A 14,744-nucleotide genomic window follows, 5' to 3' on the forward strand; every position below is an offset into this window, starting at 1 on the left:
ATACAGGGAGAGTGACAGATGTAATAGCCTTAGAGAAGATACCATGGAGTGATATAGGAAAAAGCTCATGTGTGTATATAAGAGGGGAGTAGAGTAATGAGGTGGCAATGTGTACAGAGGGGTGACATACAGGGAGAGTGACGGGTGTAATAGCCTTAGAGAAGATACCATGGAGTGATATAGGAAAAAGCCCATGTGTGTATATAAGAGGGGAGTAGAGTAATGAGGTGGCAATGTGTACAGAGGGGTGACAGATGTAATAGCCTTAGAGAAGATACCATGGAGTGATATAGGAAAAAGCTCATGTGTATATATAAGAGGGGAGTAGAGTAATGAGGTGGCAATGTGTACAGAGGGGTGACAGATGTAATAGCCTTAGAGAAGATACCATGGAGTGATATAGGAAAAAGCTCATGTGTATATATGAGGGGAGTAGAGTAATGAGGTGGCAATGTGTACAGAGGGGTGACAGATGTAATAGCCTTAGAGAAGATACCATGGAGTGATTTAGGAAAAAGCTCATGTTTGTATATAAGAGAGGAGTAGAGTAATGAGGTGGCAATGTGTACAGAGGGGTGACATACAGGGAGAGTGATGGATGTAATAGCCTTAGAGAAGATACCATGGAGTGATATAGGAAATAGCTCATGTGTGTATATAAGAGGGGAGTAGAGTAATGAGGAGGCAATGTGTACAGAGGGGTGACATACAGGGAGAGTGACAGATGTAATAGCCTTAGAGAAGATACCATGGAGTGATATAGGAAAAAGCTCATGTGTGTATATAAGAGGGGAGTAGAGTAATGAGGAGGAAATGTGTACAGAGGGGTGACATACAGGGAGAGTGATGGATGTAATAGCCTTAGAGAAGATACCATGGAGTGATAAAGGAAAAAGCCCATGTGTGTATATAAGAGGGGAGTAGAGTAATGAGGAGGCAATGTGTACAGAGGGGTGACATACAGGGAGAGTGATGGATGTAATAACCTTAGAGAAGATACCATGGAGTGATATAGGAAAAGCTCATGTGTGTATATAAGAGGGGAGTAGAGTAATGAGGAGGCAATGTGTACAGAGGGGTGACATACAGGGAGAGTGACGGGTGTAATAGCCTTAGAGAAGATACCATGGAGTGATATAGGAAAAAGCTCATGTTTGTATAGAAGAGAGGAGTAGAGTAATGAGGAGGCAATGTGTACAGAGGGGTGACATACAGGGAGAGTGATGGATGTAATAACCTTAGAGAAGATACCATGGAGTGATATAAAAAAAAAGCTATTTTTAATACATGTTGATTATGGATTAAAGGTGAAATTTGTAGGACAGTACATAAATAAATGTCAAGTATGACTATGAAATGAAATGGTCACAGATGGTGATCAATGTTTGTTATAGTGTTTTTAAAAAAAAACCCACTTAGTTATTCCACACTTTATGTATTACCATAGTTAGCTGCCCCCTAGGACTGAAGGGTAAGATATAGTATGGCTGATAAGACCCAGGCCTACATCTGAGCCAATTGGTCAGTGTAATGAAATGCAGAGTGATGAGAGGACATACATAGCACTGTGTGTGTGTGTGTATATAACAGGCAGTGTGTTACTATAATCTATGCCTCACTGATCCCCATCACACACAGGTAATGACAATTACAGCAACTCATTACATCACATACGTATAACATCAGATGGAAGATGTGATGTTCTCCACGATGGACTGACATTGGGAATTTGTCACCACATGGTTCTCTTGGCTAGAGTACAAGGAGACCGATGATTACTTGCTTTTGGGTAACAACACAAAAGACATCTTTCCCTCCCTGTTCTTTCCTTTGTCTGTTCCGTTCTGTAGTCCATGACTGTGTAATATATACTTTCCTTTTATTATAGGTTGATTGTTGTGTGGAAAATGTACCAATGTTTTGTCTACTGATGGCGCTGTGTATTGTACATTCTACTATTGCTGGTACTCAAAATACAACAGATTAAATAATTCAAAAAGCTTCAAATATTTTGGTTAAAGTATTGGGTTTCATGTCTATCAGCTCATATTTGTTTTATGTATTATTTGATGTCTAACACGATTTGATTTCTGTGTAAAACCTTTCCCACACACAGATCATGGGAATGTTTTCTCACCTGTGTGACGTCTTTGATGTGTAATTAGACTTGATTTATATGTAAAACATTTCCCACACTGAGAACATGGATATGGTTTCTCACCTGTGTGACGTCTCTGATGTGTAATTAGACTTGATTTTGACGTAAAACATTTCCCACACTCAGAGCATTGAAATGGCTTCTCATCTATGTGACTTCTCTCATGTACAATAAGATTTGATTTATCTGTAAAACATTTCCCACACTTAGAACATGGAAATGGTTTCTCACCTGTGTGAGTTCTCTGATGTTTAACAAGATGTGATTTATGTAGAAAACATTTCCCACACTCAGGGCATAGAAAAGGTTTCTCACTTGTGTGAAGTCTCTGATGTGTAATTAGACTTGATTTTGCTCTAAAACATTTCCCACATTCAGAGCATGGAAATGGTTTCTTCCCTGTGTGTGTCATCTGATGTCTAACAAGAAGTGAATTATTGATAAAACATTTTCCACAATCAGAGCATGGAAACGGTTTCTCACCTGTGTGACATCTTTGATGTATAATTAGACATGATTTTGCTGTAAAACATTTCCCACACTCAGAGCATGGAAATGGTTTCTCACCTGTGTGACATCTTTGATGTGTATATAGACTTGATTTTGTTGTAAAACACTTCCCACAATCAGAGCATGGAAACGGTTTCTCGCCTGTGTGACTTCTTTGATGTGTAATTAGATATGATTTTGATGTAAAACATTTCCCACACTCAGAGCATGGAAATGGCTTCTCATCTGTGTGACTTCTGTGATGTCTAACAAGATGTGCTTTCTGTGTATAACATTTCCCACACTCAGAACATGGAAATGGTTTCTCACCTGTGTGACTTCTCTGATGTCTAACAAGAGCTGATTTCTGTGTAAAACATATCCCACAATCAGAGCATGAAAACTTATCCTCACCTGTGTGACTTTTCTGATGTACAATAAGATCTGATTTATGGGTAAAACATTTCCCACACTCAGAACATGGAAATGGCTTCTCCCCTGTGTGACTTCTCTGATGTATACCAAGAGCTGATTTATAGATGAAACATTTCCCACACTCAGAGCATGTATGGGGCTTTGCACCGGTCTTAATTGGTTGATCATTAATGGCTTCTGTGTTCTGTTGGGCATCTATAGAACAGGAAAATATTTTATCTACTGCAGAAGCTGTAATAGGTGTACCACTATCTGAGGTATCAGGAGAACATTCCCCATAATCAGAGGGATCAGATGACACATGTGCACTGTGAGGTGCTGGGGGTATAATTGTGGTGTTAGGGGTTTGTCCTTGAGAATCTCGGGTGATGTTGTGATCTTCTATGTCACCATCTGTAGATAAGATGAGATGTCCCTCTGAGATCTTCCTTCTGTTACATCCATCTGCTGGGAATAAAATAATATATGATAAAAGTATTGTTTCCCTGTAACTGGGATAGTTTTACAACAGAGACTACGGTGACAGGTCCCCAAATTAGTAACAAATGGGGAAGTTCTGTTGTTTCATGGTACAATGTATAACAGTCACATATTATGCTATGCTGTAGTTATCACAGGGGTTACATGTTTATTCTAATACAAAACATAAAGACAATTATCGGCATTGGCCCCACCACTACAAACCTGGGTACATCTAGCAATCCAAGCACAAAGCCTTCAGCAAAACATTTAAGCTTGCAAACCAGTATGAAGGTTCTTGCAAGTATCTATATTGTAAACACCATTAAACTGCTGGTAACATGTGCTCACCTCCCAGATCCAAGTTCTAACACCTAAACAAGCATAGGCTAGTGAGCCACACATAAAACAGCCTCATATCGGCATGTTTGACAGCATTCAGGACTTTAGGCATAATTTTGAAACAAAATAAAATAGGCCAGTGCTGGATGTTACCCATACGTTACATGGTACCAGCTGCGTGGCGATAGGTTTTTGTTTCACAATTCGCTTCTGTAGCTGGGAGGCGAGGAAGATGTAACTACAAGTTATTGGTGTATGAAGGATCATTCATGGAGTAGGAACTCCTGATGCCGGGCTGCAAACTTACATGTTTTAAGCAAAATATGAACAAATCCCAATACTGTCCTTTGCTGGATACACACAGATTCTAGGGATTGTTACTGTCAGCTACCTGCTGTTATTGACTCCTCCTAATGCTTCCTGGGTGGTGGCGGCTAATTGCCTCTGATCTCTCACTGTGGACCAGTCTGCACAGGGTATCTGGCAGAGGGACTGAGCTTGGAGACACTGGGCTCACACCAGAACAGCTGGGAGTAGTGTTTGGAGCTACTCTGGTAGTCACAGGATACGAGCAGATACAGGTGTCTAAGGCAATTGGATATTTATTGCTCATAGGATATGTCTTACAAAGACAGTTATTCCATAGCATACAAGGTGTTACACAGGTTCTCTCCTCTCAGATAGTCACAGGGTATACACCTTACAGAGCCACATCAGTTCATTATATACAGATAATGTATATAACACAACGGGGATCCAGCCCAAACCTCTCTACATAAGTTATCACATCAGGAAACCAAAATGATATATAATTTCACAGGAACTTGTTCATTACAATCCTCCTGTGATAAGCCTGACACTTATTACACAGAATATTTACTCATCATGAAGAAAACTAAATTACTGTGACATAAACATGACGTATTACATGACTGGTCTCCTTAGTACGGAAGGCATGAACAGGAAACTCCAACATGCAGGAAGACCGAAAGACAAAGGCGTCACTACGACAAATGGTTACTCACAGGCTTCACTAACATGTCACTGCCTGTATCTGGGTGACACAATAACCTCCCCTTATCGGGTAACCTGGCCGCTCACTGCACTTTCCAGGGGTCACACAGACACTATGGGGAAAGTGATATTATATGACAGTGCCCAGTCAGTACATGTAACATTATTAGATACTCTGTGCCCTGCGCTTAGCACTATACAAGTGCAACCCTACAGTCCGGAATGTAGCTGTCCTAAGGCTGCAGGGTAACCCATATGCTAGGTATATATATAACTTTATATCTGTACATATAAATACAGTAAGAATTACAGCCTCTCGTACCCTGAACATTGCACATTACCTACACTGTGCCCAGCACTGGGAGTAACAGCCTTGGTGGTGCACCCACCAGATGATGGTCAGATATCACAGCCAGCTGCACACACCGTACATACTACACCATTACATATGCAGCCAGCATAACGCCTATAATGCCAATATTTCTCTCTGATGGTGCCATAGCACATAACGTTATGCCATGGTGGTCATCTCAGCCGCGTGGCTTGGGTCCCCGACCACATCCCACAACAATTGTCTTTCTGTATTGTATTCATATATACGGCATTACTATCGCCATGCAGCTTGTACCATGTACAATATGGGTAACCCAGGCGCAGACATGTTTGTTAATAATTTACGATGATTGTGCTGGTGGTTACTTTGTGATATCACAGGAGAGAATCTCTCATTTATTATAGATATAATGTGTTCTGACATACTAGACCATGCCTGGCCAACCTGTGGCTCTCCAGCTGCTGTGAAACAACAAGTCCCAGCATGCCCTGCTGTAGTTTGGCTATTAGGAAATGCTAAAACTGTGACAGGGCATGCTGGGATGTGTAGTTACACAACAGCTGGAGGGTCACAGGTTGGCCAGGCCTGTACTAGACCATGAAAGCTGAAGGCACCTGAACAACACACTGCTGCCTCCAGGCTTACAGGAAAGATGCGCAATATCCATGGGATATACGTAGAGAGAAGCTGGAAATGTGCACAGGTCACCATTATGGGGAACATTTACATGAATATTTTATTTTTATTATTCCAAATTTCCATTATGAAAAAGCAGGAGAGTAGTGTGGGAGGAAATTATTTAATCCCAAAAGACGTGTTCCCCACCCTCATGGTGATCCCTTCAATGTACAGAAATGTCTACTAGTTCTTATTAGGAGGTGAGCACAAATTCAGTATATCATCCTATGTAGTGTCAGCAGGCCAGGCCAAGCTCTTTGGCTGAGCACGTAGAATAAGGAATTGTTTTAACAGGGCACGGTTGCACCCTGTGCTTGCCCCGTCCACTGAGCGTGCAACGCAATTACATCATGCTGAGGGGTGTGACGCTGCTTCAGTAAGTGCAACGATAACTGTCCTAAGGACGCCCGATTGGCTTCATATACTGGCTAGTTGCCCATAGCTAGTTACGGCTCTGTGTTGTACTGTAAGGAATATGACTCTTTTCTGTAACAAGTATTTATTACAAACCTGTGGTGATATCTGTAGGGATTTCCTCCTCCTTACACTGCTGATCACCTCTCACATATGTCTCTTCTTCTCCCTCTATATCTTCTGCCTTCATATCAGTCACATACGTCTCTTCTTCTCCCTCTATATCTTCTGCCTTTATATCAGTCACATACGTCTTTTCTTCTCCCTCTATATCTTCTGCCTTTATATCAGTCACATACGTCTCTTCTTCTCCCTCTATATCTTCTGTCTTTATATCAGTCACATACGTCTCTTCTTTTCCCTCTATATGTTCTGTCTTTATATCAGTCACATACGTCTCTTCTTCTCCATCTATATCTTCTGCCCTATTATCAGTCACATATGTCTCTTCTTCTCCCGCTATATCTTCTGCCTTTATATCAGTCACATATGTCTCTTCTTCTCCCTCTATATCTTCTGCCTTCATATCAGTCACATACATCTCTTCTTCTCCCTCTATATCTTCTGCCTTTATATCAGTCACATATGTCTCTTCTTCTCCCTCTATATCTTCTGCCTTTATATCAGTCACATACATCTCTTCTTCTCCATCTATATCTTCTGTCTTTATATCAGTCACATACGTCTCTTCTTTTCCTTCCGTATCTTCTGCCTTTATATCAGTAACATACGTCTCTTCTTCTCCCGCTATATCTTCTGCCTTTATATCAGTCACATACGTCTCTTCTTCTCCCTCTATATCTTCTGCCTTCATATCAGTCACATACGTCTCTTCTTCTCCATCTATATCTTCTGCCTTCATATCAGTCACATACGTCTCTTCTTCTCCATCCATATCTTTTGCCCTATTATAAGTCACACAGGTCTCTTCTTCTGCCTTTATATTTTCAACCTTGATATTATTCACAACATCAATCTAAAAAAAGAATACAAAACACAAAAAAAGAAATTACATCTGTCTAGAAAGGAAACTCACTAAGGAAGCCACTTACTTGATAAAACACATCCTGAACACTTCCTACACCATTTGCACATACTATTATCAATGACAAATGTATGGAGTCTTAGAGTCTCCTCACACAAGTGTCCAAAGATGATACCACCAAATTCATTTGATACATGCACGAAAAAGAGATTATTCTTGAATAAAACTATGCTAGGAAGGTATGTCCCTATCATGGTTTGGTGGACACATTTACGAGCTACAGCCGATACTATCAGTAACCCTATGTGCTCCTTATGATCCATTCCAAGGAGGAGTCGCGGATACCCAACACTGCACACCAGGGCGAAAGGGGGAAAGCGGGGGGGGGTGGTGGTGCAATTAAATGAGTAGCGGAATACAGCTGGAAACCTCTCCAAAAATATATTTCACTGTGCGACAGTCCCAGGTACAATGTACAAAGGAGGTGGACAAGTCCCCGAGTATGAAAGATATATTGAAAGTTGTTGCTTGCAATATATCTGCTGGACTAACAATGTGCTATGCTACAATTACTAACATGGCCTTTTACTGATGCTGATTGAGGCGTGTAAGCAGAAGAAACATCTTTTGTGTTACTGAGTGATTGTCCGCATCGGCTAGAGATAATGAAGCCAATGTTGTGGCCAAATTTATGTTAGGCATTGCTATAGTGACCTGTATAATGTCCTATTCCCAGCAGTCACCTCTCCAGTCAGCAGCTGAATGATCCTGTTGGTGAGTTCCAGAATCTTCTGTTTATTGTGTCTCTCATGTATCAGTGAGTGAGGTGGAGGCACCGTGATGGGGCTCTGGGTCCTGCTCAGTCCTCCTGACACATGGGGACGTCTGCTGGGTGTCTCACACTCACCGGATGTCTTCTTCACTACTGTGTAATCCTGTTTATTGGGGGAGACACCAATTATCACTGAATACAGTCCCAGATACCCTCACCTCCCCAGTCATGTCCCTGTATTATTACTATAGATATAAGTGATGTCACTGTGATACTCCCAGATCCTCTCAATTCCCCAGTCATGTCCCTGTATTATTACTAGATATAAGTGATGTCACTGTGACACTCCCAGATTCCCTCACCTCCCCAGTCATGTCCCCGTATTATTACTATAGATATAAGTGATGTCACTGTGACACTCCCAGATCCCCTCACCTCCCCAGTCATGTCCCTGTATTATTACTATAGATATAAGTGATGTCACTGTGATACTCCCAGATCCTCTCAATTCCCCAGTCATGTCCCTGTATTATTACTAGATATAAGTGATGTCACTGTGACACTCCCAGATTCCCTCACCTCCCCAGTCATGTCCCCGTATTATTACTATAGATATAAGTGATGTCACTGTGACACTCCCAGATCCCCTCACCTCCCCAGTCATGTCCCTGTATTATTACTATAGATATAAGTGATGTCACTGTGATACTCCCAGATCCTCTCAATTCCCCAGTCATGTCCCTGTATTATTACTAGATATAAGTGATGTCACTGTGACACTCCCAGATTCCCTCACCTCCCCAGTCATGTCCCCGTATTATTACTATAGATATAAGTGATGTCACTGTGACACTCCCAGATCCCCTCACCTCCCCAGTCATGTCCCTGTATTATTACTATAGATATAAGTGATGTCACTGTGATACTCCCAGATCCTCTCAATTCCCCAGTCATGTCCCTGTATTATTACTAGATATAAGTGATGTCACTGTGACACTCCCAGATTCCCTCACCTCCCCAGTCATGTCCCCGTATTATTACTATAGATATAAGTGATGTCACTGTGACACTCCCAGATCCCCTCACCTCCCCAGTCATGTCCCTGTATTATTACTATAGATATAAGTGATGTCACTGTGATACTCCCAGATCCTCTCAATTCCCCAGTCATGTCCCTGTATTATTACTAGATATAAGTGATGTCACTGTGACACTCCCAGATTCCCTCACCTCCCCAGTCATGTCCCCGTATTATTACTATAGATATAAGTGATGTCACTGTGACACTCCCAGATCCCCTCACCTCCCCAGTCATGTCCCTGTATTATTACTATAGATATAAGTGATGTCACTGTGACACCCCCAGATCCCCTCACCTCCCCAGTCATGTCCCTGTATTATTACTATAGATATAAGTGATCTCACTGTGACCCTCCCAGATCCTCTCACCTCCCCAGTCATGTCCCTGTATTATTACTATAGATATAAGTGATCTCACTGTGACCCTCCCAGATCCTCTCACCTCCCCAGTCATGTCCCTGTATTATTACTATAGATATAAATGATCTCACTGTGACCCTCCCAGATCCTCTCACCTCCCCAGTCATGTCCCTGTATTATTACTATAGATATAAGTGATGTCACTGTGACACCCCCAGATCCCCTCACCTCCCCAGTCATGTCCCTGTATTATTACTATAGATATAAATTATGTCACATTGACACCCCCAGATCCCCTCACCTCCCTAGTCATGTCCCTGTATTATTACTATAGATATAAGTAATGTCACTGTGACACCTCCAGATTCTCTCACCTCCCAGTCAGCAGGTAGACGATCTCCAGGGTGAGTGACTTCTATATTTTTCCATCCTTAGTGATCAGTGATTTATACAGGACGCTTCTCATTCTTGTGTCACTTCTAATAAAGAATCTGTTTCCTCACAGCTCACTTGACTATTAAAAATATAATTATAATAAATATTACAGATCACACTGATATCAACCACCTGATACACAGTGATCACTATACATTCAGGTCACACTATCACACACCTGATACACACTGATCACTATACACAACATACTGATATCACACACCTGATACACACTGATCACTATACACAGGTCACATTGATATCACACACTGATCACTATACACAGGTCACACTGATATTACACACCTGATAGAAAGTGATCAATATACACGACATACTGTTATCACACACCAGATACACAGTGATCATCACTAAACACAGGTCACACTAATATCAAACACCTTATATACACTGATCACTATACACAGGTCACACTAATATCACACACCTGATACACACTGATCACTATACACAACATACTGATATCACACACCTGATACACACTGATCACTATACACAGGTCACATTGATATCACACACTGATCACTATACACAGGTCACACTGATATTACACACCTGATAGAAAGTGATCAATATACACGACATACTGTTATCACACACCAGATACACAGTGATCATCACTATACACAGGTCACACTAATATCAAACACCTTATATACACTGATCACTATACACAGGTCACACTAATATCACACACCTGATACACACTGATCACTATACACCAGTCATACACCTGATACACACTGATCACTATACACAGGTCACACTAATATCAAACACCTTATATACACTGATCACTATACACAGGTCACACTAATATCACACACCTGATACACACTGATCACTATACACCGGTCATACACCTGATACACGTTGATCACTATACACAGGTCACATTGATATCACACACCTGATACACACTGATCACTATGTACAAGTCACACTGATATCAGACACCAGATACACACTGATCACTATACACAGGTCTGCATGGGATCATATCCCCAGATCAACTCAACCTGCAGAAAGATCTGGGGGTGCGATTTACGACTCCACGGGTGTGCGCTCGGTCCTACATCCTACCCATACACGGTGCGATATAGCAGCCAAATCATACTAATCCATCTGAGTTTTACTGAGCGCACATATCATGGTACACACTATACAATGTACACAGCCTTACTGAGCGCACATATCATGGGTACACACTATACAATGTACACAGCCTTACTGAGCGCACATACCATGGGTACACACTATACAATGTACACAGCCTTACTGAGCGCACATACCATGGGTACACACTATACAATGTACACAGCCTTACTGAGCGCACATATCATGGGTACACACTATACAATGTACACAACCTTACTGAGCGCACATACCATGGGTACACACTATACAATGTACACAGCCTTACTGAGCGCACATATCATGGGTACACACTATACAATGTACACAACCTTACTGAGCGCACATATCATGGGTACACACTATACAATGTACACAACCTTACTGAGCGCACATACCATGGGTACACACTATACAATGTACACAACCTTACTGAGCACATACCATGGGTACACACTATACAATGTACACAGCCTTAAAGAGCGCACATATCATGGGTACACACTATACAATGTACACAGCCTTACTGAGCGCACATATCATGGGTACACACTATACAATGTACGCAGCCTTACTGAGCGCACATACCATGGGTACACACTATACAATGTACACAGCCTTACTGAGTGCACATACCATGGGCACACACTATACAATGTACACAGCCTTACTGAGCGCACATATCATGGGTACACACTATACAATGTACACAGCCTTACTGAGCACACATACCATGGGCACACACTATACAATGTACACAGCCTTACTGAGCGCACATACCATGGGCACACACTATACAATGTACACAGCCTTACTGAGCGCACATACCATGGGTACACACTATACAATGTACACAGCCTTACTGAGCGCACATATCATGGGCACACACTATACAATGTACACAGCCTTACAGAGCGCACATATCATGGGTACACACTATACAATGTACACAGCCTTACTGAGCACACATACCATGGGCACACACTATACAATGTACACAGCCTTACTGAGCGCACATACCATGGGCACACACTATACAATGTACACAGCCTTACTGAGCGCACGTACCATGGGTACACACTATACAATGTACACAGCCTTACTGAGCGCACATACCATGGGTACACACTATACAATGTACACAGCCTTACTGAGCGCATATATCATGGTACACACTATACAATGTACACAGCCTTACTGAGCGCACATATCATGGGTACACACTATACAATGTACACAGCCATACTGAGCACACATACCATGGGCACACACTATACAATGTACACAGCCATACTGAGCACACATACCATGGGTACACACTATACAATGTACACAGCCTTACTGAGCGCACATACCATGGGTACACACTATACAATGTACACAGCGTTACTGAGCGCACATATCATGGGTACACACTATACAATGTACACAGCCTTACTGAGCACATATCATGGGTACACACTATACATAGCGTTCCCGCTAGGCTGTTTTAGCGGGGCGCAGCGCCCTGCCCTCTTTCTGGAAGCCAAAAAGCGCCCTGCCCTAACAGCCTGTGGGAACCGTCTTCACCCGTGGGTCGCAGAGTCCCGCGGGTGAAGAAATGTGCGGTGACCCGGTCACCGCCGGAGAATAGACGCCGGGCGCATGCGCCCGGCATCTATTCTCCCTGTCTGCAGGGCTTGGGGGCTGCCCGGCGTGTCTGTAAGAGCCGGGCACGCCCCCAAGAGTGACGAAAAGGGGACGCGTCTTATAGACACGCCCCCTTTTCGATGACCACGCCCCCTTCTCGGTCGCACACGCACCTTCGGCGCACGCACGGACATGCCCTCTCTAGCTCCGGCGCCCTGCCTCCCGCCGGAGCTAGAGGGAACACTATATACAGTGTATATATAATATACAGGTAATCACAGAAAGTGTAAGGAGGTATGGGGACTATACAGTATATATATATAATATACAGGTAATCACAGTAAGTGTAAGGAGGTATGGGGACTATACAGTATATATATATAATATACAGGTAATCACAGAAAGTGTAAGGAGGTATGGTGACTATACAGTATATATATATATAATATACAGGTAATCACAGTAAGTGTAAGGAGGTATGGGGACTATACAGTATATATATAATATACAGGTAATAACAGTAAGTGTAAGGAGGTATGGGGACAATACAGTATATAATATACAGGTAATCACAGTAAGTGTAAGGAGGTATGGGGACTATACAGTATATATATATAATATACAGGTAATCACAGTAAGTGTAAGGTGGTATGGGGACTATACAGTATATATATAATATACAGGTAATCACAGTAAGTGTAAGGAGGTATGGGGACTATACAGTATATATATATATAATATACAGGTAATCACAATAAGTGTAAGGAGGTATGGGGACTATACAGTATATATATATAATATACAGGTAATGACAGTAAGTGTAAGGAGGTATGGGCACTATACAGTGTATATATAATATACAGGTAATCACAGTAAGTGTAAGGAGGTATGGGGACTATATAGTGTATATATAATATACAGGTAATCACAGTAAGTGTAAGGAGGTATGGGGACTATACAGTATATATATATATATATATATAGGTAATCACAGTAAGTGTAAGGAGGTATGGGGACTATACAGTATATATATATAATATACAGGTAATCACAGTAAGTGTAAGGAGGTATGGGGACTATACAGTATATATATAATATACAGGTAATCACAGCAAGTGTAAGGAGGTATGGGGACTATACAGTATATATATATAATATACAGGTAATCACAGTAAGTGTAAGGTGGTGTGGGGACTATACAGTATATATATAATATACAGGTAATCACAGTAAGTGTAAGGAGGTATGGGCACTATATAGTGTATATATATAATATACAGGTAATCACAGTAAGTGTAAGGAGGTATGGGGACTATACAGTATATATATATATATAATATACAGGTAATCACAGTAAGTGTAAGGAGGTATGGGGACTATACAGTATATATATAATATACAGGTAATCACAGTAAGTGTAAGGAGGTATGGGCACTATACAGTATATATATATAATATACAGGTAATCACAGTAAGTGTAAGGAGGTATGGGGACTATACAGTATATATATAATATACAGGTAATCACAGTAAGTGTAAGGAGGTATGGGGACTATACAGTATATATATATATATATATAATATACAGGTAATCACAGTAAGTGTAAGGAGGTATGGGGAATATACAGTATGTGTATATATATATATATATATATATATATACATACAGGTAATCACAGTAAGTGTAAGGAGGTATGGGGACTATACAGTGTATATATATATATATATATATATATATATATGTATACAGGTAATCACAGTAAGTGTAAGGAGGTATGGGGACTATACAGTATATATATATATATATATATATAATATACAGGTAATCACAGTAAGTGTAAGGAGGTATGGGGACTATACAGTATATATATATAATATACAGGTAATCACAGTAAGTGTAAGGAGGTATGGGGACTATACAGTATATATATATATACAGTTAATCACAGAAAGTGTAAGGAGGTATGGGGACTATACAGTATATATATATAATATACAGGTAATC

General features: G+C 41.1%; 1 protein-coding gene across 1 annotated transcript in view; it reads right to left on the reverse strand.

Annotated features, from left to right (window-relative positions):
- Positions 1 to 1,331: 1,331 nt before the first annotated feature.
- LOC148454244 (uncharacterized) overlaps positions 1,332 to 14,744 on the reverse strand; it is a 177,551-nt gene continuing 164,138 nt past the window's right edge. The window contains 3 exon segments of the mRNA XM_088461123.1: positions 1,332 to 3,529; positions 6,420 to 7,228; positions 8,216 to 8,222. Coding sequence (XP_088317249.1) covers positions 2,040 to 3,529; positions 6,420 to 7,228; positions 8,216 to 8,222 — 2,306 coding nt within the window. The 3' untranslated portion in view covers positions 1,332 to 2,039.

Source organism: Taudactylus pleione, unplaced genomic scaffold (genome assembly GCF_031769625.1).
Source record: "Taudactylus pleione unplaced genomic scaffold, aTauple2 ptg001020l, whole genome shotgun sequence".
NCBI classification, from domain to species: domain Eukaryota; kingdom Metazoa; phylum Chordata; class Amphibia; order Anura; family Myobatrachidae; genus Taudactylus; species Taudactylus pleione.